This window comes from Fundulus heteroclitus, chromosome 14 (genome assembly GCF_011125445.2).
Source record: "Fundulus heteroclitus isolate FHET01 chromosome 14, MU-UCD_Fhet_4.1, whole genome shotgun sequence".
In the NCBI taxonomy this organism is placed as follows: domain Eukaryota; kingdom Metazoa; phylum Chordata; class Actinopteri; order Cyprinodontiformes; family Fundulidae; genus Fundulus; species Fundulus heteroclitus.
In genome coordinates, this window is record NC_046374.1 from 1,619,660 (window position 1) to 1,644,392 (window position 24,733).

General features: G+C 40.7%; 1 protein-coding gene across 1 annotated transcript; it reads left to right on the forward strand.

Moving 5' to 3' along the window:
• The first annotated feature begins 17,202 nt into the window (after nucleotides 1-17,202).
• Nucleotides 17,203-20,969, forward strand: LOC118565609 (kelch-like protein 33). Its single transcript, XM_036146019.1, is given in 4 exon segments — nucleotides 17,203-18,064; nucleotides 18,066-18,301; nucleotides 18,404-18,571; nucleotides 18,772-20,969. Coding segments are annotated over 4 exon segments (1,650 nt in total). The 5' UTR covers nucleotides 17,203-17,341; the 3' UTR covers nucleotides 19,295-20,969.
• The last annotated feature ends 3,764 nt before the right edge of the window (nucleotides 20,970-24,733 follow it).

Consider the following 24,733-nt stretch of genomic DNA (forward strand, 5'->3'; position numbering starts at 1 on the left):
AGACCTTCCTAGTGCTGGTGGATGCGCATTCAAAATGGCTTGATGCACACATCATGTCAAAGATGACAGCAGCCATCACCGCTGACAAGCTCAGAAGCATCTTTGCCATACACGGCTTACCAGACACCGTGGTGACAGACAATGGTCCCACTTTCACTAGTGAAGTTTTCAAGGAGTTTATGGAGAAAAATGGGATCAGACATGTCTGCTCTGCTCCCTATCACCCCGCTTCAAATGGACTAGCTGAGCGAGCTGTGGAAACACTGAAAGATGGATTGAGGAAAATGACAGGAAATTCTCTAGAAACCAAGCTCTCTCGTTTACTTTTCCAGTACCGGATCACTCCACACACCACGACAGGAGTATCTCCCGCAGAGATGCTTTTGGGGAGGAGGCCAAAGTCACACCTTGATCTCCTTCATCCTGACATAGCAGAGAGAGTGATCCGGGGGCAGGACACACAAAGGATAAGGTGGGATCAGCACGCAAAAGACAGGCTCTTTCGGCCAGGTGACCATGTGTATGTTAAGAACTTTGCTACGGGTCTGCCCTGGCTGCAGGAGTTATTCAACACCAGACAGGACCGGTGTCCTTTGTTGTGGATTTTTGGACGGCAGGCAGGTGCGTAGGCACCAGGATCACCTACGTGATCGCTATGATGAAGGAGGGGAGGGGCGTCAACTAGGAGAACCCAGGAATAGGGCATTCAGCCCCGCAGGCTCAGCTGAGGTGCCCCAGGCACCAGAAGAAGATCAAGGCACATCTGAAGAACCAGCAGCTCCGGACACTCCGCTGGCCAAATCAGCAGCCCGGGCACGGCGGTGGCCCAATCAGCAGGCCCGGGCACGCAGGTGGCCCCCAGGCCAACCCAGCTTGAGGGAGCACCAGAACCGAGGAGATCAACAAGGCCACATAGGCCTCCCGAAAGACTGAACTGGTAACGTCTGATGTTAATAAAATAAAAAAAAATATAAAAAAAATAAAAAGGTTTGTGTTTAAGTCAGACAACAGACAAGGCACTTTAAGTTCAATCCAAAGTTAGACTGAGAGGTACAATTTTTTTTAACGTGTGCCATAATATGTTTACAGTTAAAGGGGGAGAAGTGTTATATATTGGGAAATGTTGGGGACGGAACTATGTTTAAGTGTTGTTGTGCTCGGGGACCATTTTGTACGGGGCACATCCCAGGTTGTCGGCTCTGTAGTGTGGTTCGGCTTTGCTAAGTAAAATAACGACCGAGCAAGTTCCCTGCCTCCGTGTGGATTTATTGGATGTACTTATAGACACTCGGTTACATTATGAATATAGGCTAAATATATTTCCTTTCATCGCTTGACGTCTGAAAACACTACATATCTTTTTTTTCTAATACCGACTACTTGTAATTTTTATGCAAATTATGATAAATTTGTTAGTAGTTCATGAGATATTTTGATATAGCAAATACTTCTAAGTATAAACATGTTAAAATTGAAGAACTTTTGCAACGGAATATTTCTTTTCTAAAATGAAAATAAAACTTGGTAGTTTTTGGTCCGGCTTTTTCCTGTTTTTTTTTCAGTTCCTCCTCTCACTCAGCTCACCCTCCAGGTTCGTGTGGGTAATATATTTCTGATTCATTTTTAGTTTTAAAACAGCACCCCTCAGGGGAGCGTCGTTAGTCCAGTACTATTTTGTATTATGATAAACGATGTTTATAAGAAGGTTAAACCTGACATAGGAAAATCACTTTTTGCAGATGACGGGGCAGATTAGAAAGGGTAAAAAAATTTAAAATCTTGGGGTTGTGGTTTGATAGATTGCTTACGTGGAAACTATTCAATACTAAGAAAGTATTGAATATTATGAGGTGTTTAACAGGAGGTGTATGGGAGCTGATCGTATCGCATTGAAAAATGTATATATTGCATTAGTTAGATCAGTTCTAGATTAACGGTTGTATTGTTTTTGACAATACAAACCGTATAACGTTGAGAATATGTTGTGGACCAGGAAAATCAACTCCAATATCGGTGCTTCAGGTGGAGGTTGGAGAAATGCCATTAAGTCTTAGAAGGAAACAGTTGAGGGTAAATTATTGGACTAATTTACAAAGTCAAAAAGAAACATCTAACAAAAAGAATACTAATTGAAATTGGGGAAAGTAGTAAAATTAAAAAGGAGGTAATTAGTAAGGGAATTATTCAGATAATTGAGGAGTTAGGAATCAATGATTGGGCCGTTAGTCTAACTACCTTAATGCCAGCTATACCATCATGGTTACTACCTCAACCTAGTGTTGATCTTTCTTTGTTATAAAAGCTTAGTTCAAGCAATAACATGTTTAGTATAAAAGCTTATGTGAACACTTTGATACATGAGAGATATGGGTATTATGTACATGTATTCACGGATGGGTCAAAAATCCAGAGAATGGAAAAACAAGCTGTGCTTTTGACATTTCTGAATTAAAAGTTGAGGTGTTTAAAAGAATAACTGATCATTTCTTGGTTTATGCAGCAGAAATGATGGCAATCATGTTAGCATTACAATGGATAGAGGAAGTCAAACCCATGAGAATACTAATATGTTCAGATTCAAGTGCAGCATTGGCTAGTCTCAAAGTGTATCATCTAAATGTAGGGAGGATATTATGTTAGAAAGTTTGTTATCATTATACCGAGTACGTAGTCTGGGGATTGATGTTCAGTTTTATGGATTCCAGCACATAGTGGCATTCAAGGGAATGAGATGGCAGATTCTTTAGCTAAGAAGGGGTTGACGATAAATACAGTAGACATAGAAGTACCAATTAGCAAAGCAGAAATTAAATTGTACATACGAAGCAAAATTAAGGTTCTTGAAAAGGAAGGTTCTTAAAACACATCTGTTTTAAATATCCTCCATATGAAGAAGGTTCTACAAAGATTTTCTTGTAGATGTAAATAATTAGCGGATAGCCGCAATTTTCTTGCTTAATTTTTGAACCTGACTTTTAGTATCTGTCCTGATGCATCAATCTGGGCTGAGTCTTTAGTGCTTTTTTTTAAATTCAGTTAAATTTTATTTATATAGCACCAATTCATGAAACATGTCATCTCAAGACACTTTACAAAGTCAAAATCAGTCATATTATACAGATTGGGTCAGATTATACAGATTGGTCAAAGAAAATTCAAAAAAAAAAAGAAAAGGGAACCGGTTGATTGCATCAAAGTCTTGACAAGCAGCATTCACTCCTCCAAAAAGTAATCGTCTGCATTGTCCGTGGCTTTGCAGCAATCCCTTCATACTAAGCAAGCATGAAAGTCTGTCTTGACACTTGCTGCTAAGCACTAGGGCTAATTTGGAGTGACATTAAAGGAAGCAGATGGGACTGATTGTTCAGCCGTCAGAGAGGGCAAAGACAAGGAGCAATCTCTGCACTCTAGATGCAGATAAGTGAAGTTGATTCTCACAGACAAACTGTGTAAGAGTTCCATTACTGCTTTGCGTGATTTTTCTCTTCTTTTTTTTTCTGACCAACTACATGGATAAAGAAAATGCTTGGTGTTGTAATGAAAAAGCTAGCGTAATACATTTGTCTAAATGTGAGGCTCTCACACAAACAATCAAGTTCAATATATATATTTTTTAGTTTGGAAGCAGAATGAACGGTGAGTTCCAAGCCCACACCACAATGTGGAAAATGTGTATGGAATCGCAGAATTAGACGTGTAAAAATGGAATATGGTAAAGCTTTTTAGATTTTGCCCGTGAAACACAAAAACATTCACAGAGGAAGGGCAGAAAGCCTGTCTGAGCTTACTCAACGCTGCATGCTGCTGCATGCTGCTGCATGCTGTTGTAACACTAATATCCATGACGTACAAAGCAAAACGTTTTATTTATAAAGAGGACAATAAACCTTTCTGCAGGTTTTGTGCACATATAAAGTATTGGAACAGCAAAGACTACGCTATAGAATTAAGAAATAGGGCATTTCAGTACCTCATCCGTCTCTACACAACTGTTTAACAGAGCACTAAACTGCAGTCCTTAGGTTTGAAAAACAAGGTGTACTAAACTTTACAAACTGTGTTTCAAAGACTAGACAAAGACAAATCCAACTGTAAAAGCTTTTGTAACTGCACCAGTTTTATCATCGTCTTGTTTTAGAATTTATGGACATATCGATAATAAAACACAACTTCAGTTCAGCCAGGGTTAAACGTTTTACTCAAATGCCAAAAATGTTGAAAAAATTCAGAAAGAAAGAATATTTGATTCTGTTAAAAAAGAAAGCTATGTGTTTTAGTATGTGAAGTGTTATGTGTTATATTAATCAACAGTGAGGTAAAATGAGAAGCCCCTGATATCGTACCTGCAACAGATAACTAAGTTCAGTTTTCATGGAAGTTAATTAACATAATCAACATCTTGGGCCCGCATTATGTCTTTTAAATTGTGTCATTATTGCAGACCCTGTCAAAACATTTTGCTTTTTCATGATCATAGGTCGTGTTAAGTTTTTTTTCATATTTAATGCAGTTTCTTCATCACAACCGTTTTTTCAGCCATTCCTCATAAATTACTTAGATTACTTGTGTTTTATCATCACCTATTGGTGGTTTAATAAACTGCAGCTAGCAATCAACCCCTGAAGCAGATTGAAGGCCATACTGGTCGCCACTCCCGTCAGCTAAGAAATTAAAACTGAGGTTAAAGCTGAGTAGCTCACCAAAACTGAACATTAACAGCTGTGGAGATGTTGCTCCAGTAGAGCTGTTTTGATTCCACCTGCAACATTAATATAGTACGGTTAGAATTTGTTTTTTTAAAACATGAACGTACAGATCCATCCTGACCCAAACAATAGTTCAGGCCGCTGCTGCTACATGTAACATTGATTTTACAACTAAAGTAAACACATTTTAACTCAACTTGTTTTGATGTGAGGAGCTGCCATTTTGGATCCGAGAATCGGACTTAAAAAATTTCCTCCAACTTTCTGAAGGTAAATTCCGACTATAGCGACTTTTAGAGTTGATATTTTTGATAGCTCAGAAAGGCAAATGAAATGCAATGTAAACTAAAACCTGGTTTCAAACTAAAAGCAGTATATTAGCATTTATCTTCAGGTGAAAGACATAGCTAAAGACACCTTTACTTCAAAGAAAATTATGTGACTTTTACTCCATGTTTAAAACAGTTTTAAAAATTTTAGATGAAAGTTTCTTGTTTTTAAAGGGTGTTGAGTTAATAAAAATAGCCTAAACGAGCACTAGTATAATAGTCTCAGAGTTAGAAATGGACTCAGATAACAACCAGCAGAATGAGCTCAGCCAATTAGGCTGCAGAATCAATATTTCAATATTTTCTTAGAACAAGAGATAATGTATTATAAGCACACAGTTTTACTTTAATGTAAATTTCTGCCTAGAAAGTAAATAACTGAGGTAATACTCCAGGTCAGGAGTTGGATCCAAAGCTGAATAAATATATTTTCACACATAAAATGTTAAACTTTCCATGTTTTAGTCTGCTGTTGCAATGATCCAGATATTTCTTACTGAGATATTTTGGCTGACTGTCCTCATTTTCTTTCATTTAATGTATATCTGGTAACATGAATTATTGCCGTCATAAGCAGCATGTCCTTCCTCCTGTTTGAACATTCAAATCTTGAGACAGAGCTGCTCATGTGATCCATGTTTTTCAGAAGTCGTCATTTAACCCCGGAAAGTTTCACCAGAACATCAAGAAGTAATTGATGTTAGGTATTGTCCGGTGAATATCAGCCCAAACAGCTCACATAAGGACAATAGTTGAAAGGGTGTTTTGAGCACTGACAATCTTTTAACAGCAAACTCTGCACACATATAGAATAAATGAGTGACAACTTCTCTTCAAGGTCAAGAATGTATTAACAGAAATAAAATTAACATCCAGAAAACACCACTATATAATGCTCTTTATCTGAATGAACACTACATTTCAATCAACAAATCCTCTCTACTAGGCTAGTGAAACTGTGCAGCTAAATAAAAGCGACCTGTCACCCTCCCAAATACAGACTCTGAAATCACTGCTTCAGAAATACTCAGCAGTATTTAGTAAACACTCAGAGGACAGAGGTCGCACGAGCACCATCAAGCATCAAATCCGCACGGGTGATGCCACTCCAATCAAACAGAGAGCATAATGGGGGACACCTGAACAGAGAGCTGAAATACAAACTCAAGTTGTAAACCTCTTAAAGGCAGATGTCATCGAGGAAAGCTACAGTCCCCGTGCTGCGCCAGTGGTTTTGGTGCGCAAGAAAAATGGCATGTGGCGTTTCTGTCTGGATTACAGGAAACTCAATGTGGTGACAATCAAAGATTCCCACCCTCTTCCAAGAGTCGACGATGCACTGGATGCTTTGTCAGCCTCTGCTTGGTTTCCACAATGGACCTGCAACATGGTTATTGGCAAGTTGAGCTGGATGAGAAAGATCGTGAAACAACACCATTCACGACAGGCAGTGGACTTTATCACTTTAAAGTTATGCCAATGGGTCCTACAAATGCGGCAGCTACATGCCAACGCTTGATGGAAATGGTACTTCGTGGCCTCCCGTGGAAAACTTGCCTTGTGTATTTGGATGATGTCCTTATCTACAGCCGCTCTTTCAGCGAACATCTCCAGCACCTGGAAGAAATTCTCTCCAGATTCCAGCCAAGTGGCCTGAAGCTGAATCCATCAAAATGCAGTTTTGCCAGGGGTGAGGTGCAGTTTTTGGGCCATGTTGTGTCCAAAGACGGCATTAAGCCAGACCCAAGAAATGTGAAAAGTGTTCAAGACTGGCCCGTTCCACAGTCAGCTACGGAGGTACGAGCATTTCTTGGGCTTTGCTCGTACTACCGGAAGTTTATCAGAAACTTTGCACATCACAGTGTCCCTTTGCATGCACTCACAGAAAAGTATGCATCTTTCCAATGGACTGCTCACTCTCAGAATGCTCTTACTTACCTGAAACATGCACTCACAAATCCTCCAGTGGTTGCATTCCCTGTTCTCACAAAAGCAGAAAGGAAATGGTCAACTTATGACAGAGAACTCTGGGCCATTGTTTGGGCCGTAAGACATTTCCGCCAATACCTCTACAAACAACCGTTTGTTATCGTCACCGACCACAAACCTCTTTTGGGTCTTAAGAAAATATCTATTGACAATGACAGAACTGGTCGTCGTGCTCGCTGGGCTCTTGAACTTGATCATTTTGAATGGACTGTCATACACAAAGATGGCCACCGCCACCTCAACGCAGATGCAATGTCACGTTATCCAGCTGACATCGGAGAGCAGATCACCTTTCCCAGTGTTCCAGCCAATCCCCATTCTTGTCCCAGTCCTGTAAATCTGTTGGCGCCTGTCAGTTAGGTTCATCACAGCCCCTGCAGTAATGATCCTGAGCCAGTGTCCGCGTACCTGACTGGATCATAGCCTTCTCCAGCCTCTTTACAGTGTGTTCCGCAGTCTATCTCCTCCACCTTTGTGCTTCACTTCCCCGAAGATGATTTCAAAAAGGAACAGTAACAGGATGCCATACTGTCTGAGGTCAGTGACTGGAAAGCTAGAGGTCAGAAGCCACCATATTGGCGCATGAAAAAACGCCCACCTGCTGAGAAAGCCCTATGGCACGAGTATCACAGACTCACCTTTCATAATGGTGTTCTCTGCCGTAAAGTTTTCAACCCTTCCACAAAATCAGTGCTGCATCAAGTAATTGTTCCCCACTCTCTCCAGGACGCTGTTCTGAAGATGCTGCATGGGAATCCAGTAATGGGTAATTTATCGGCTGATAAAGTCCTGAAACGTGCTCAGCAACTGTGTTACTGGCCCTTTATGTCACGTGATATCAAGGTATGGTGTAAACAATGTACTCCATGTGAAGCAAGACGAAGTCCCACACCTCATCTGAGAGCTCCGATGAAAACTATTGTCGCAACGGAACCATTCCAGCTCCCAATCACAAGTCGTGGGAACAGGTATGTGCTTGTTGTGCAAGATTATTTCTCCAAGTTTGTCAACCTCTATGCCACTTCAGACCAGCGCTCCACAACAGTTGCAAAATGTCTGTTTGAAAATTACATTTGTGAACATGGCATCCCTGAGATGCTTCACACTGATCGAGGACAGCAGTTTGAGTCTGATCTGCTGAGACATCTGTGTAAACTTCTGGGCATTCAGAAAACAAGAACTAGCCCATATCATCCTCAGAGTGATGGCATGATTGAGAGATTTAACAGAACACTAATTGATCAGTTAGCAAGGTCACTTCTCCAACAGCCTGGTGACTGGGATGACTGTCTCAACCAAATTGCTTTGGCTTACAATACCAGTCCTCACTCTACAACCGGTTTCACACCATTCTTCCTCACACATGGACATGAGGCCAGGATGCATATCAACATGTTGTTACCTGATAACACACCATCTTTATCCACTCCAGGTTCCCCTGCTAACTATGCTGCACAGTTGACTCTGAAACTTCAGTCAGCCTTCAGTTCTGCCGCAGGGAATAGAGAATGTGCCCACGATCAGCAGAAACGGCAGTATGACAAATGTGTTAGGTACACTCCCTATGTTCCTGGAGACCTTGTATGGTTGAATGACCCTACCACGACTAGGCAAAGACTTGCTCCTCACTGGAAAGGCCCCTTTGAAATATTGGAGTGCCTTGGATCTGAGGCAGATTCTCCTGGAGTGACATACAGGATTCACTACCTCCTGGATCAATCTGACAAGTCCCAGATTCTCCACTACAACCGCCCCAGACCCTACCATGCTCCTGTGCCAGATTGTGGACATAGGACACTGGTTGGCGACGTTTTCCAGCCTCAAGTCCCTCCCTTGACTGCATTGTCTGGTGCCTTGCCCTATGAATCTGCAAAGTCAACAGCAGCAAAGATCTCCGACTTAACTGGCTGCAGCAGTGCTCCCTCTTCGGCACCTCCTACTGGCACTCCACAACCTCAGCCCCTGTCCCGACCGCACATTCCCCTGACTGAGGCTTCATCCGCCATCCCTGTTGGCCAAGTACGTCAGTCTAGCACTGTCCCCTCTGCCCTTCCTCGAGATGCTAGTTCCCTGCCACGCCCCGGCAGACGTCCAGTTAGACCTCCCACGTACCTTAAGGACTATGTTCTGAAGTGACTGAAGTGAGTAATGGACTGAATTTGCTTTCATATATTTGTTTGCAGTTGCTTGTTTTCCTCTTTATTTTGTTTGAAACAGGGTCGTTTCTTTTGTAGAAGGGGGAGGAAATGTAAAGTTCAGTTGATTTGGTAGTTCATATAGTTATATTTTATTTAATTCATGACTACATCTTTAAGATAGTTAGTTTGATCTGCTTTTCCTTAGCTTAGATTCTCATTGGTTTGTTGTTGGTCATGTGACAAAAACAAGGAAGTGCGGCTGTGCTGGAGGTTGGAATAAGACATGGTCGCAAAAGTTCATCTGTCTCCATTCTTTTGGTTCTCCTTCTGGAGAGTGATCCAGACACCATTTATTCGAACCCTCACGTTACATTAATCTTAAAGTATGTGGAATGAGATTAAATTAGTTTAACTAATTTAGAACAAAATTTGGTATGTTTTTTTAACTGATCCACAATTCAAATCCTGAGTTAAACAAGGAATGAATTGCAAAAAAAAAATCGATAACCATTAGGACACATGATTTTTATTAATGTAATTATTTATCTTGGAAATAATTCACTCAAATCGGTAACTTAGGAAGCTTAAAGGTGTTGTAGCAGACCATCTACCGGAAATGACGTATCTGGGAACTTTCTGTGTCCATTGTTTACATTAGTGTTTTAACCTTAAGCTACACGAAACACCAATAAATCAACATTAATGCTCCCAATTAATACTATAATAATGCTTTTAACACTATCGTGCAATGACAGAGCATGATGAAGACCAGCGTTAGGTTTAAACTCTGTAGTTACGTTTACTAGGGCACTAGCAGTAAGTTAATCATGAAGCTAGTAGCGAATGATGCTCGCAGACATTCGGAGCTAATTTAAAAAGACTTTTAAGCTCTTTTAGGTTGTAATGAGCAGACACAATCATTAATGCCCCATCGGTGTATAAAACCCTAATGGAAATAAAGTTTTTTATAACCGTAAAACACACCCAATGCATCAGCATAGTATGGTTTCATGAATGCTAGCAGGAGCCAGCCTGTTACCTCTGTTATGCCATAAGCTGGTTGAATATGCTTATTATTATTATTAATTATAATTTGGTATTATAATTTAAATAATAAATCATTCAACTCAAAATTTCGCTATAACAAATATAGTTCAAATGGTGGTGATGTTAGCTATAAGCTTATAAGTATTTATACCACTAATGCATTAGTTAACTTGCTGTTATGAACTCATTTATGCTGGAATAAATGATCAGGTCGGACTGTTAACCGACCAGGTTTATCCAGCAGGCTGTGAGAACCCCAATGTAACTGCAATTAGAGTTTAAATCCTTATTCCTTATCACCATCCAATGATATTGTCTCTGTATTAATATCAGATGTTAACTCCAAAGGAGGTTAGCTCTGATTTCTGAATAACCATGTAACTGTGAATTGGACTGAACACAAAACAATGTCTATTCCACAGTCGTGGTTTTATTGAAACAAAAGCAATTCCCTGTTACAGTAATTCTCTGATTCAAACAACTTTGGAATTCTTACTCATTACTAAACTAAAACATGCAAAATATATATGTGGAAATAAAGAACAAAACAAAATAAACAATGGATTAAAATGAGCGGTTAGCAGATCTTAACTTAACTCAAAGTTGTTTAACACCGCCCTCGAAACACCGGCATTTCACGTATCAGCATTGATAGACAGAACAGCTTCGGGAATCTCACTGGACGCTTTGATGTCTTACACAAAGCTAGTTCAGCTAAGCTACCTACAGTTCAGATACACGTGACCCTCCCAAGATGGCTGCTACGATGACGTATGAGGGGAGGTCCTAATGACGTAACCACGCTTACGCTGATGGGGTAATGCCTCGCTTCGAGGAGGGGCAGCTAACTGGGAGTTTAAAGCAAAGCCCGCGACTTGAGCTCGGACAAAGAAATTAAACTGATAAGGAGACGCGAAAAGAGAGAGGGGGGGAAAGCAGGGAAAAAGATGAAAAGAAATAAGGCGGTAACCCACGGCGGGGTTATTGATGGATCACAACTCAACACAGCAAATCAATTGTACAATTCATGCACATACAAAGAAAATGTTCAGCAAAATAATTCCAACTTCGTCGTGGAATAAAAGCATTAACCAACACCTACAAAGTTCTACGCCTGCCCAGGCACTTCTAAACACCCTGTTGGTGAGACAGAAATAAAAGGGGAAAACCCCGTTACTTTGAGTTGCCTCGGGGCTGGTCCGGAGCGCTCCGAGAAATGCGGCTTTCTGGACGCGTCTTGACGAGCGCAGTTGACCGCAGGCTGCAGCGGAACGGGGGAGAAGCTGCTTCGTTTCTTCCTCCGGGTTCAACAGTCGCTTTGTTGGCCAGACAAAGCGGGGTCCTCTTCGATCACTGGGAGATCCGGCGTCTCTCAGTCTTTTGATCAGAGGGAATTTAAAAGTACTTATTTAAGTCGACCTCCTGTTATAACAAGCAGGGAATAACCGTTGTGTCGAAAAATCTCGGTCCAGCGAGCAATCGAACACGTGGCGGGGAATCACCCCAACGGAATCAGCTGTGTCTTCTCGGGTTGGCTAACAGCCAGGGAAGAAGAAAGATGGTCGTGGGTGATCGGCTTTTATAGCCATCACCATAGCAACCTTATCTTGATCGGCGGCCATTTTGCCGTGTTGCGTGATGGGAGTTGGTGGCCATTTTGACCACATTGCATCATGGGTAACGCAGTCCGTTACGTCCCGAATTGGTGCCCGCTTTTGTCACGTCTGAACTGGCACAACACCTCAGTCTTTTCGGTCAAACCTTGAAACACAGTGAAAACACATTAAAAGTAAACCATTTTAAACATTCCCTGCCAAACCATTGCCTTTGTGTCTTTTCGGTTAAAAGTGGGCAGTCCGGTAGGAAGAAGTTGGACCAGGGTGAAGGCAGGTTGTCTGGGCAGGGACCAGGCGGCCTGTGGAGCATGGGGATCTCTGCACAACCTTCCTTGCTTGGCTGTGTCCTTAGGCTTCCTGTGAGGGCTTGCTCAGGTTGCAGTGGAGGATTCAGATCAGCTTCTCTCTAAGCTCAGCCTAAGCGCAGGAAACTGTTCTTCACCGTCTCGACTGAGCTTTCCTGCAACACCTGATTAATATCACAACCTGATTTCGGTATAGACTGATTTCTTACTCTAGCGTCTGATTCCACAGAAGACAAACTGCAGACTTAGCCACGCTTCCAGGTTGAGCACATGTTCATGGGTCTCTCTTGTGTAGAACTCCTCTCCTCGAGGGCTCACAGACAAAGAGAAAGATAAATCTGGGGAAGTTTGGTACATAACACTTTTGGCACTCATGCTCTGAGGGGGGCAGTTCCTTAATGTCTGTATAAGTCACACATTTTAGGCAGCTTTCAACTTACAGTCTGACCTTATTTTCTCTCTTGGCTGAAAGCACAGTTCTTCACATCACTATTTTTCAGTTATTTCTGTTTAAAATAATGAAATGTAGCCTATTAATCCTATAAGAAAATCATTCAAAATAGATTTCATATCAGCATTGTTGTCACTTTCAAGGTTTATATTCATACCTAAAACATCATGCAATGTGATGATATGATCTTAAGATACAGGCTTTTTAAATCATTTAAAGTCCTCTGGCTGCTGGTGTGAAGACGTGTTTGTATTCATTTCTTTTTTAGAAAAACTGATCCTGATCAAAGAAAATAAAACCTGGGAGGAAGCCTTGTACTACTGCAGAGATCACCATCATGACCTGGTCACCATCACCAACCTGGATGAGCAGAGATGGGTCCAGGAGAAAGCCAAGAAGGCCTCCACTGATTACGTCTGGATGGGACTGTGCTACGCCTGTACTCTGGATTTCTGGTTCTGGGTCAGTGATGAAGTGGTTAGCTATAAGAACTGGGCTTTAGATGGACTGATGGATGACTGTGACATGTCTGGAGCCATGGAGACAGGAGGAGAACATCAGTGGTTTAAAAGAAATGATAGGGATGAGTTAGATTTCATCTGTTCAAAAAAGTAAATTCTACTCTGTTCTGCTTTTTTCATTTTTAGATGTGTGGTTCTTATTAAATGGTGGTTTGAATTAGGTTACTTAGAAACTGGAAGAAAAAAAAGAATCTCTACTACTTCACCTTTGCTGAACTTTTCAAGGAAAGCTTGATGGCTTTGTTTTTGTAGTGCATTAGATGACATGGTTTTCACCTAAAAATATACATGTAGACAGTTTTAAGATTGTCAATAAAAGATTCTGGTCAGAATTTTCTGATGAACCCAAAGACACCAGCAGAAAGGAAAGCTTTACCACGTAGGCTTTATGTGGTGAGGCTGATCTTTGATATCATTCAATATTTACATTAAAGTTTAGGTGGAGAGGTCATGTGTGTGTGTTAGTGTGTATGTGTGTGGTGGGGTCCCACTGTGAGGGAGTTATATGGGTGGGGATGTCACTGTAAGTTCAAAAGTCCTAATAATGTTGGAAAACAGCTGTTTCACAGTTCAGAGTGCAGAGCGCTGTGATACTGTTTGAGGGCAGAAGTCTGAAAAGTCCGTGTTTGGGGTGGGTAGGATCTCCAGTGATGTTGGTGGCTTTTGACAGGTACCAACTATGGAAGATGTTCTTATAATAGGTTTGAGGGGAATACCAGTGATCTTCTGAGGGGCTTTCACCAATCATTGCAGGGCCTTCCGGTCAGAAGCAGTGCAGCTTGAGGCAATTGGTCAGTATGCCTGTAGAAGGTGGTGAAGATGGATAGGGAGAGGATTGGCTGTAGCCTCTGCTGTGCTTTCTTGGTCAGGGTGAATGTGTATTGGCACCAAGTTAGGTCCAGAGAAATGTGCACCCCCAGGAATTTGGTGTTCTGGACAATTTCCACAGCAGCTCTCTTTATGAAGAGGGGAGTAGTCCACCAGAAGCCTCGCCTCCTCCGTGTATGCAATCCCATCGTCTTCCTGGAGGAGATCCACCGAGTGTGTCATGCGCATACTTAATGTCATGGGTTATTCCCAGCCTTTTAAAGCACTTCATTTTAACAGGTCTCAGTGCTATTGGGCAGTAGTCATTAAGGTACGTGACAGTGTGGGTTCTTGGGAATTGGAACGACAGTGGTTCTCTTGCAGCAGGAGGGCACGTCTGCCTGGCTCAGTGCAATGTTGAATATGTCTGAGGGTACATGAAGCAGTTGGTCTGTACATTACTTAAGTACATGGCTTGGTATGTTGTCTGTGTCTGCCGCTTTACTTGGGTTGACTCGCCTCCGGGACTGATGTACTTCCAGGTCCAGACAAAGAACCTGATCATCCTTGTCCTAGTGGACTTTGATCCTGGATCTCTTGTTTAGTGTATTTACTACCTCTTGGCATGTTTTATGTTTTGTTGCCTCAGAACATCGAATTAAAATGTATTGTGTGTGAATTTGTACCATTTCATTTACAGAACATCTCTACAACTTTTAAGATTTCATCTTATTTTGTTGTGAAGCAACCTAAAGGTAATTACCCTTATAGGTCAACTGATGTGATACTGCCTGTCAATCCGTCTTGGAGGCTCATCAGTAACTAACCAATCAGAGATTACAATTTGTCCCAAAGTTTAATGCCCCTTAGCTACAAGAGCTGCATGCCTTTCATCTATGACAACATTGCCCGACCAGTTGGGGGATTTAAGATTACAGATGCATTGTAGTCAGAGGGATTTTGTTAAAAACCATTGCTAAAAACAGTTAAACGTTGTCAGTGGGAAAAGTACAATTCAGACACACGTTGTCATGAACGTTGAAAGTTTTTTTTTTCCTTTCTCAAAAACCTAAAAGTAGTTTAAAAAAGTAAAAGATGGATTCATTGTAAAGATTAATGCTGGTGAACCTGATATTCACCCAGACAGAGTTACATCTTTTAAAAGGTTTATCGTGAGGATGAGTAGTGGCAGCTGAGGCAGGCAAGCAGAACCAGACTAGACCGATGAAATGGACAGAAGATACAGGTAGTGTGAATGGCGGAACCAAACTGACCAGGGGTTTCAAGCAGTGAGAGGCTAAATCAATGATGAAGGCAGGGATAGACCAGAACAGGCGATGTGGACCGAGGAACCACCAGAACAGGCCACCTTATCAGGTGCACCTTGCTAAGATTGCATTTAGACCTCCCTATTCCTTTAGAACTGCCATTATTTTTATTGCATCCATCTAAAGCTATAGTTGGTAATCCAGTTCAGAAACACTTTTTGTTATGCATGGTAAAATGGTCCTTCCATCCTGAGAGTAGTCAATTCATTATGTTTTCTGAAAGAAGGAAAAAAAAAATCAGACCTCTGTGAGAGCTGCAGGCCTGTGAAAACTCTGACCAATCCCTGCCATTCGTTCCAAATGCAAATAACCAATCAGATGCCTTCATGTCTTATCCTGTCCACACCCCCCTCTGTCCATAAAGTTCTTTAGGGATCACCTTATCTATTGGTTGTCCCACATGTCAATCATTCTGACGCTCTCCCGTAATGCCACTGCGCGTCACGTTCCTGTTGGTTTCTGCTTGCTGGCTGCACAGGTCCGGTTTTTATGTATCTGGTTAGCTGTGGTAAGAGCAGTTTATTGTAGCTCCGCTGCTCTCACTGTATACTTTGCTTCTTTTGACTCTTAGCCGTTTTCAAACTCTCTTACAAGTTTATAAGAAGAAGAGGAAGGCCTCAGGAGGAAGAAATAAGACCAGAATGTATTTGGAAGATTATTTCACTCAATCCCCCTGTGGAGTGGAAGAGCAGGTAAAATGGTCTTGCACATGCGCAGGTATTCAAAAAGGGACTTGGGCATGTTTTACCTACATTTCTGGGAAAATCTTTCACTCTACCTTTAACAAGGTGTCAAAAGCATTCCTCAAAGATTTTGGTCCATATTGACATGATAGCAATTAAGTAGTTGCTGGAGATTTTGTCAGCTGCACATCCATGATGCAAATAACCCATTGTATTACTTTTGAGATATGGCTCCATAGCATTAAGATCTGGTAACTGGGGAGCTCCATGAAATCATTCTCTTGTTTTAAAACCAATTTGAGATCATTTGAGCAATGTGGCATGCTGCAGTGGAAGTAGCTATCAGAAGGGATGGACATTATCAGCAACAGTACCTCGGCCTCGGTAAGGGGTCTGGTTACTAGATAGACCAGACAACCCTTTTTTCCATTCTGCTTTTGTCTAATTTTAGTTTGCTGGTTTGGATGGTAGGATTTGTCTCCTGTTTTTTTTAGCAGACAGGAATGAAACAGTGTTTGACTTTGTTGTTGTTTAATACATTTTGACCTTGAAGAATCTGTGCTGTGATTTTGGATTGACATGGAAATCCTCTATAATTGAATGAGAGACTACTATATTTTTTATCACAACTGTGCTCCAGTGTGTTACCCAACTGTTTTCTTTTCTAGTTGACATAAAGGTGAACGAGCCAACAGGTGCAGCATGTTTTTTTATTTCTTGCCCTTTTGGCCTCCTTATTTCAGTTGTGCCTGGTAATCTGTGACCCAAATTCCACAGCACTTAGACATGAAGGAGAAACATGAGCTGTCAGCTCACTCATCTGGGTAAGAGTGAATGAAAGAAAAGTAAAAAACTTCAGAGTTAATGAAAGAAAACCTGCTGACACTAGGGCTGGAAGTCAAGGTTGGTCACTGAATCTTGATCCAGAGGTGGACTGTGTTGGATTAGAAGCGGTTGTGGAGTTTGCGTACACTGGTCTCATGTCAAGTTTGAATGAACAAAACGTTGACCAGATACAAGCTGCTGCTCGAGCACTGGGCGCCCCTCGAATGTTGGCCCTCTGTGACCTGCACGAAGAGAAGCCCACAAAACCTGCCAGAGACAACAAAAGGGTAACACTCTCTGCTGCAGAGCAGATGACCATAAATCTGGAGTCCATCAAACAGATGTGGATGGGCAGGGTTGGTTGTGACGTCAGGTTGGAAGCCCCTGGTGGATCAGTTCTCTGTAAGTACTCAGCCAGTCTTCAAGGATCTCTGTCCTTTGAGCTATAGATGTAACCCTGCTTCAATATGCTTGTTTCAAATGGTGGAATTATCCTCTCAGGACTCCACTGTATTTTGCAGCAGTCAGTAATTACTTTTTTAGTTATTTAATTTAGTTATTTAAGAATAACATTCTCTTTTCTATTCTATCTTTTCATGACTTTCTTCTGTCTAGTGCACAAAGTTATCCTGGCTGCAACCAGTGACTACTTCCGTGGGATGTTTACACTGGGCATGAAGGAGTCCCTTCAGTGTTATGTGAGGCTTCCATTCCTCTGTGCCTCAGATCTAGAGGTTCTGATTGGCAGCTCCTACAGCGGCGGTCTTCCACTGAGCTGGACGGGCGTCTTTGAGATTGCTTGTCTTTCTCTTCAGCTCCAGTACCAACCTGCCCTGTCCTTGTGCTTTAGTTTCCTTCACCATGAACTAAATGCTCACAGCTGCCTTGATGTGGCGTCTTTTGCTGAAGCCTATGAAATAGCACACCTTCTCGAAGCTGCGGATGACTTTGTGCTGCGGCACTTTCAGGAGGTGGCCTGCACCTCCAAGTTCAAGGACCTGCCGGCCAAGCAGCTCCTCAAGTACCTGAACAGTACCTCACTCTGTGTTCCATCTGAGCTTGTCGTGTTTAAGGCTGTGGCGTCATGGATTCAAGCCAAGCCCAGTCGGAGGCTGAAACTCGCAGAGGAGCTAATGAAAACGGTACAGTTTTCCCTGATGACATTTAAGGAATTCAAAGAGGTTCAGTCACAGAACATTTGGTGTGATCACAGCTTGACGGAGCTGTACAACAGAGTCTTTGAAGACTTCTGCTGCAGCGAGGCTCCACCACAGAGCCAATGGCGTATGTATCTTCCCAAAGAGAGCCTCGTCTTGATCAGGGGGTTACCAGATCTCTGAAGACCTGTGCAGCCGCCACATCAGCAGAGACATTTGGTTCGGCAATTCCATGAGAAGTTTGACAGGGATTAACAAGGCAATTGAGTGGAGAAGATTGGGAGAAATGCCAAAGTCATCGAGGTTCAGTCATGAAGTCGCTGTGCTCGATGGACACCTGTACATTTTTGGAGGCAAAACATATTATGGCAAAGGTGACATCTTTAACTTAGTCTCTAGGTAAGATAAATTAATTTGTTTAAAAAATGGGCAAAAATTGGTGTCTGTATGTTGTCTATCTAATGCAATTTGTATGTTTGCATCTATCTCCCTAAATTATAGGTACGATCCACTTCAAAACAGCTGGGAGTGTCTGTGTGAAATGCAAGAGAAGAGATCCTCTTTCTCAGTGGTTGTGCTGGATGGGCAAATATACGCTGTTGGTGGATACTGTGAATCTGATCATATGGATTCTGTTGAATGCTACTGTCCATCTACAAACTCCTGGAGGTATCCTAGACAGCCAATCAATCAAGAGTTTAAAGTGTTGTCTAAACAAGTCCGAGATGGATTTCTCTATTTTGTCTCTTTGAACATAAAGCACAGATTAATAAATAACGTTTGCTGCTAAAAACAAGAAAAAAAACATTAGCAAAGTAAACCGTACAGATCTGGGTAGCCCTTGCTTAAATTTCTCTCTTTTCTTTCAGCTTCACCAAGCCCTTGGATCTACGGCTGGGTGGGCACATAGCAAAGGTTCTCAATGGGCAGATCTTTATCTCCGGAGGGCAAAACGCTGACCAGTTGTGTCTTGCATCTATGTTTCTGTATCACCCAGAGACAGGAAGCACCTACCTGGCAAGCATGAACAATCCCAGAGCTCATCACAGCATGGAGACCCTGGGGGGACACCTCTACGTAGCAGGAGGAATCACCACTAAAGATAACGTGACTGTCGTTGATCAGCTTACCTGTGAAATGTACAGCCCAGCCACCAACTCTTGGACTGCGTTCACATCTCTGCAAGTGCCACATGTTGGGGCAGGAAGTGCGATTTTGGAGGGAAAGTTCTACTTACTGGGTGGATACAGCCAGGAGGACTGCAGTGACACGAATATGGTCCATCGCTACGACGCCACCACACAGAAATGGGAGAACATTGGACAAATGCCAGGGCCTAATAATGAAATACGAGCATGTGTGCTGTGTCTACCACAACATTTGCGTATGTAAAACACAGTCAAATGATCAGCTATTTCAAATAGAATCTTACTGGGAATGATGAGGTTTGACATGTTGGTCGCTCGGCTCCCAGTATGTGAAAAAGGATTATTGGGAGAAGAAACTCACAGTTCACATATTAACAATCCCAGTCTATCCCTGACAATCTCTCTAAATGTAAAAAATAGGGTTATCCCTTCATCCATTCTCTAAACCTCCAAAATCCTGTTAGGGTCACTGGGGAACAGGAACCTACGTGGCGTGGTGGCAGAGAACACTCTGGACAGCTCTGGAGTCCATTACAGGGTTAACACTAACCCTCAAATTCCACATCCTCCGTGACCGCTCCGTTCCGTTCACAAAACATACATGTACATCCGACGGAGCAACTATGCTGTTATTTTAATTAATGAACTGTTCTACTTGCTCCATGACTTCTCTGTTTACCGTCAGACTCCAGCCAGGTCAGGCTCCACAACTGCAATTGTATCAAACAGGAAAACAGAATGCTAACAGCATCCAGTTTGTCAAAGTAAAATTGGGTAATGAGAGATTGTAACTACAAATTAAAACATCTTTGTTAAATATTCCCAATAAAGTGAACCGTTTTATTTAAATATTGGATGCAAACTACTGGTTTCTCACTGAACAAGGAAGCAGATTGGTAATTTAATGTATACATAGGCTTTGTATATAAATAGAAAAACATATACGATTTGGTGGCCAGGGTCAGCTCTTTAAATCTCTGCTGCAAACTTAACCCTTTCCTCCCATTTAGACAAGCAACGTGGAGGTCTAAATGGGAGGAAACAAAGAGCATTTGTAGAACACTTTTTCATCTGCAAAGCATGTGTGCTGCTTTTGATGCACCTGCATTTCTACAGCAACTGTGGTCGTTTTGGAACACAATGTGAGAAATTTGCAGTGGTCTACTGTTGTAGAAGAAGTAAAGTTCCCATAACACTGTTGCCTGCTCTCATATATTCCTTCTTTGCTTAATGATCAGTAGACATTTAAATACCCTATACCACACACTGATCAGCAACCTTTCTAACCCTAGGAGCCATGTTTGTATGTGGTTGAGCTAAACACAATTTGTTTAAAGCCATGTAAAAAACATAACTATGCAAGTTTGCAACCAAACCAATGTTTTTGTTGACAAAAACATTAATTTCATAAGAAAATATTTTTCACCCCAGAAGTTCCCCGAACCTTTTGTGCCACAGACTAGTTTAAAGACAATAATAAATGCCTTTAAGCTGTGACAAATAAATAAATAAAACAATACAAGATACAATGAAATAACTAGCATAAAAACTGTGGTATTTTATACAATAATACAATAATGATATTAAGATCAGGATAGAGAAGGGAAAAGAAAAGGGTCTCTCTTCTGCCTTTTACCTGACATTAAATTAACTCCTAACAGTGCATTTTGGTTTTATCTTAATTTATATCCACCAATGTTGATGGAACAGTTTTGGGCTTTTTAAAAATATATATGGACAGGCTTTGTTACTTTTTTAGTCAGTTATAAAGTTTTTGAATTAACTATAGACATAAGTACTGCATTTTGTAGTAAATAGGCAATTAAGTAGATGTATTTTTTTTAACAATGCATCATAGTTAAGTCTATGTTTTATATGTAATATATGTCCTAAAATAAATGTACCCAACACACCATGGATTACCATTGCAGACACTTCACTTGAGGATATTCATGTGACTTTGTGTTTTAGCTTAAAAAAAATTAAAAAATCTTTTTTACATAAGTAGATTTTGTAATGCATTTTACAAGAGATGTAATAAAACTAGGTTTGCTCTAACCAGATCGAAGCATAAAAATTATCCCCTTCCTGCAATAGCAACCTATAATCACAAGAGGGGGCTGTCTTCATAGCTTGTTCAGTTGTTACGCAGCAGTATGAGGTTTTAAAGCGCACTAAAAGTTACAATGAAGTGAAAACATTCATTCAATCTATTTCTGCAGATCTCCAGTGTCATTAGAACGCATTAATATTTCAAATAAATCATTTGCTTGAATAACAATACACTGAATTCTTCTGTTTTAGTTTTCTAAAGTAGTTTTGATGATGTCACTGAAAAAAGTCTTTCTTTGTTCTTAAGCTGTTCCACTATTAAGAAAAAGCGGCATTTAATTTTCTTTTGTTTTTACAGTCTGTTTTTTTCTTCCAGGAAGAAAATTGCATATTAACATATATTATGAACTAAAGCTTTTTTTTCCTCTTATTTATTTATTTTTGCTTCACCGCTGGACTATTGTAATTCTTTACTATCAGGAAGTCCAAACAATGCAGTTTGAAACCTTCAGCTGATCAAAAATGCTGCAGCAAGAGTTTTAATGAAAATTAACAAGAGAGATCTTATTTCTCTAATTTTAGCTTCCCTTCATTGGCTTGCTGTTAAATTAAGTATAGCATTTAAAATTGTCCTTCTCACACATAAAGCCCTTAATAATGAAGCTCATTCATATATCATAGCTCTGATTACTCCTTATGTTCCTAACAGAGCCATTCGCTCTCAGATCCTGCATCCATAGTAACCACCATAGGTAGGAAACGTCACTTCCTCTTGCCTTCCTGAGAATGCACAAAAATATTCAGCAATACTTATGAATAAAAGACTGTGTATCTTCCCTGAATGAAAATCATGGAAATAATATGCATGTTTCTCGCTAGAAATGTCATAAAGATTTATATGCAGTTGTTTTGCTTAGGTTTTTACTTTTATATGTTCTTATTTAACTGGAGGAAACTTGATAGTCATGTGATCTGGTTGCAAGTCAATGTAAATGAACAGGCCAAATAAAACGTAGGACTAAAACGTATTGAGGGGCCAAATTGTGATAACACTACATTCCCCCTGTGGACCAACGTGGATATTCCACGGTTTTCAGTGAGACTGGTTTCTGAGTGGGAACCAGAGGGAGCTGGTTTCAGAGTCCAGGTGCTGTGACTGAGAAGGCCTGATCCCTCCAATGTTAGAAGAACTGGGTCCATGACTTCAGGGATCCACCACACACAGAAACTCAATTAATCAGAAATAAAGGATGGGACCAGACCACTGAAATCTTTAAAAACAGACAATAACAGTTTAAAATCTATTCTAAAACGGACAGGCAGCCAGTGGATGGAGAACAGGCCAGGAGTAATTTGATCTCTATCAGACATATTTCTACAAGATAATGTGAGAAACAGGTTCATTGTAATAATGAAATGTATTAAAATATCTAAAATAACATTCAGCAGGGTGGTAGAGGCAGACGGTAGCTTTACTACAAAATCAACATATAAATTCCAAACTCTAGGAGAGAGAAGGAAGCAGAGACGTTGAGAACGGCAGAGAACAAAGCTAAAAAGGAGGAGATGTCAGGAATATGTCTTCGAGATGGAACTGAAGGTTCTCCTGTTGCAGAACTGTCTGCGTAAAACTAAATAAAATATGGAGAACTCAATGAAGTAAAACATTAATTACACAACAGGAAGTGAGTTGAAACTTATATCTGAATCAGCGGTGAACAGGTTTGTCTGGTTGATGTTCTGCTGAACACTGTCCTCAGTACAGAGTTGATGTGTGTCTAGCTGAGATCTTGAACAGCAGCTAAATCTGAATTTTATTATTTGAATATTCAAATCAAAGATGTCACGAATGACTTGAACACAATTACTTTATTATCTACCCAGAGGAAGTAGAATGATGAGATAAAGCAACCTCTATACGCTGGATGAAAGCGTAATCTGTTTAATCATTTTCCTGAGAAAACTGTGATGGACTTTACTCTGCTTTACATGTTGCCAGTGAGGATTAAGCTTTAGACATGGTGTGTTATTTCATCGTTGGTTCAAATTTATACCCCTGTCTACATTTGACTTAGTAAAAAATTGCTGGTTTCACAGCATTGAATTCATTCATGTTTTATTTGTCTGATTTTGTTTCACAGGGATTTTCAGGTCTTCTCAGCCCTACAGCTGAAAGGTTAATGCCTTGACTCAAACAAAAGATAAATGTTTATGTTGGTTTTATTGTTACTTTCTGATTTGTCTGTTTTATATAGGTCTGGACTTTTGGTCAGTTTTAACAAATTAATATTCTTTGATATATACCAATGCGTTCTAACTCTGTCTTCATATTTGGTGTAATCGACCTTTTAAAAGGAAACTTAGGCTTAAGTATTTGGTAGCCAATAACTACCAAACAATAACAATTCCATATTTCCCTTGTTTTTAGCTCTTTCCATATACATGGATGGCTCAAGACATATAAATGTCATCAATAATACAATATGTTTTGTCACTCATTTCAGTGAAACTTATACATTAGATAGATTGATTACACAGAGTGAAATAGTTCAATCTTTTATTTTTTGGAATTTTGATGATCATGGCTTAAAGATCATGGAAACCCAAAATTCAGTGTTTCAGAAAATGTGAACGTTGTTAAAAAGGTCTAGCAAAGTGATGGAAAGTAAAGTGGAAGTAATAGTGCGATAAGAAAATGAATACTTCAAACAGTGATAAACTGCAGCTTAGAGAGTAATGATGTGCAAAATCCACTGAAGGATTAGTAGAAGCAACAAGGAGTGGACTGAGGTTTGAGTCAGTGTATCAAGAGTCACTAAACACAGACAAATCAGGCACATGTGCTACAAATGTCGCAGCCTTCATGTGAAGCAAAGGAGAAAAATAACTTGACCGTTGCTCAGTGGTCCAAAATGTTTCATTTTATCTGCTGACAAGTGTTTGGACACATTGATTTGATTTTCCAGCTGGAAATGGAACCTGCTCAGACTGCCAAAGCTACCAAAAGCTGCTTCAGGACAACATTGTTGCTGTGCTTGATTAACCAGCAAATTCAGCTTGACTGAACTCCATAAAAAATTGATTGGAGTTCATAGTAATATAATTTAGAATCAATGGTGTTTAAGCTGTAATTGTAAGGCAAGGCAAGTAAAGTGTATTTGTATAGCACAGTAGTTCTCAAATAGTGGGCTGTGCGCCCACAGGGGGCCCATAGTAATGACAGAGGGGAGGGGGGGCTCAATAATAGCCTTGCCTTTTTCCATAATTTCAGGTCTGAACTTGCAGTCAGTAGTATAAAGAACATCGGGTTAATCAAATTTATTTGGATGGATTGGAGGAAATCAGAAGTTGTTCAGCCGACACCAGATGTGACCTTTCCACCAATAAAAGCCGCTAGAAATCTAAGTCAGTCCGTCAGAATATTTCCCATTTATACATTGCCCAACATGGTGAGTTGAAATTTCATTCTTCAAAGGGAGGGGGGGTGCAACAGAAAATATTTAAAAACCACTGGTATAGCACATTTCAGTAACAAGAAAATGAAGTGGTGTACATGAAAAGAAAACACACAGAGGAAGGTACATTGCAGTGAAATAGTAGCAGCAGGCAAAAATAAGTTAGACAACAAACC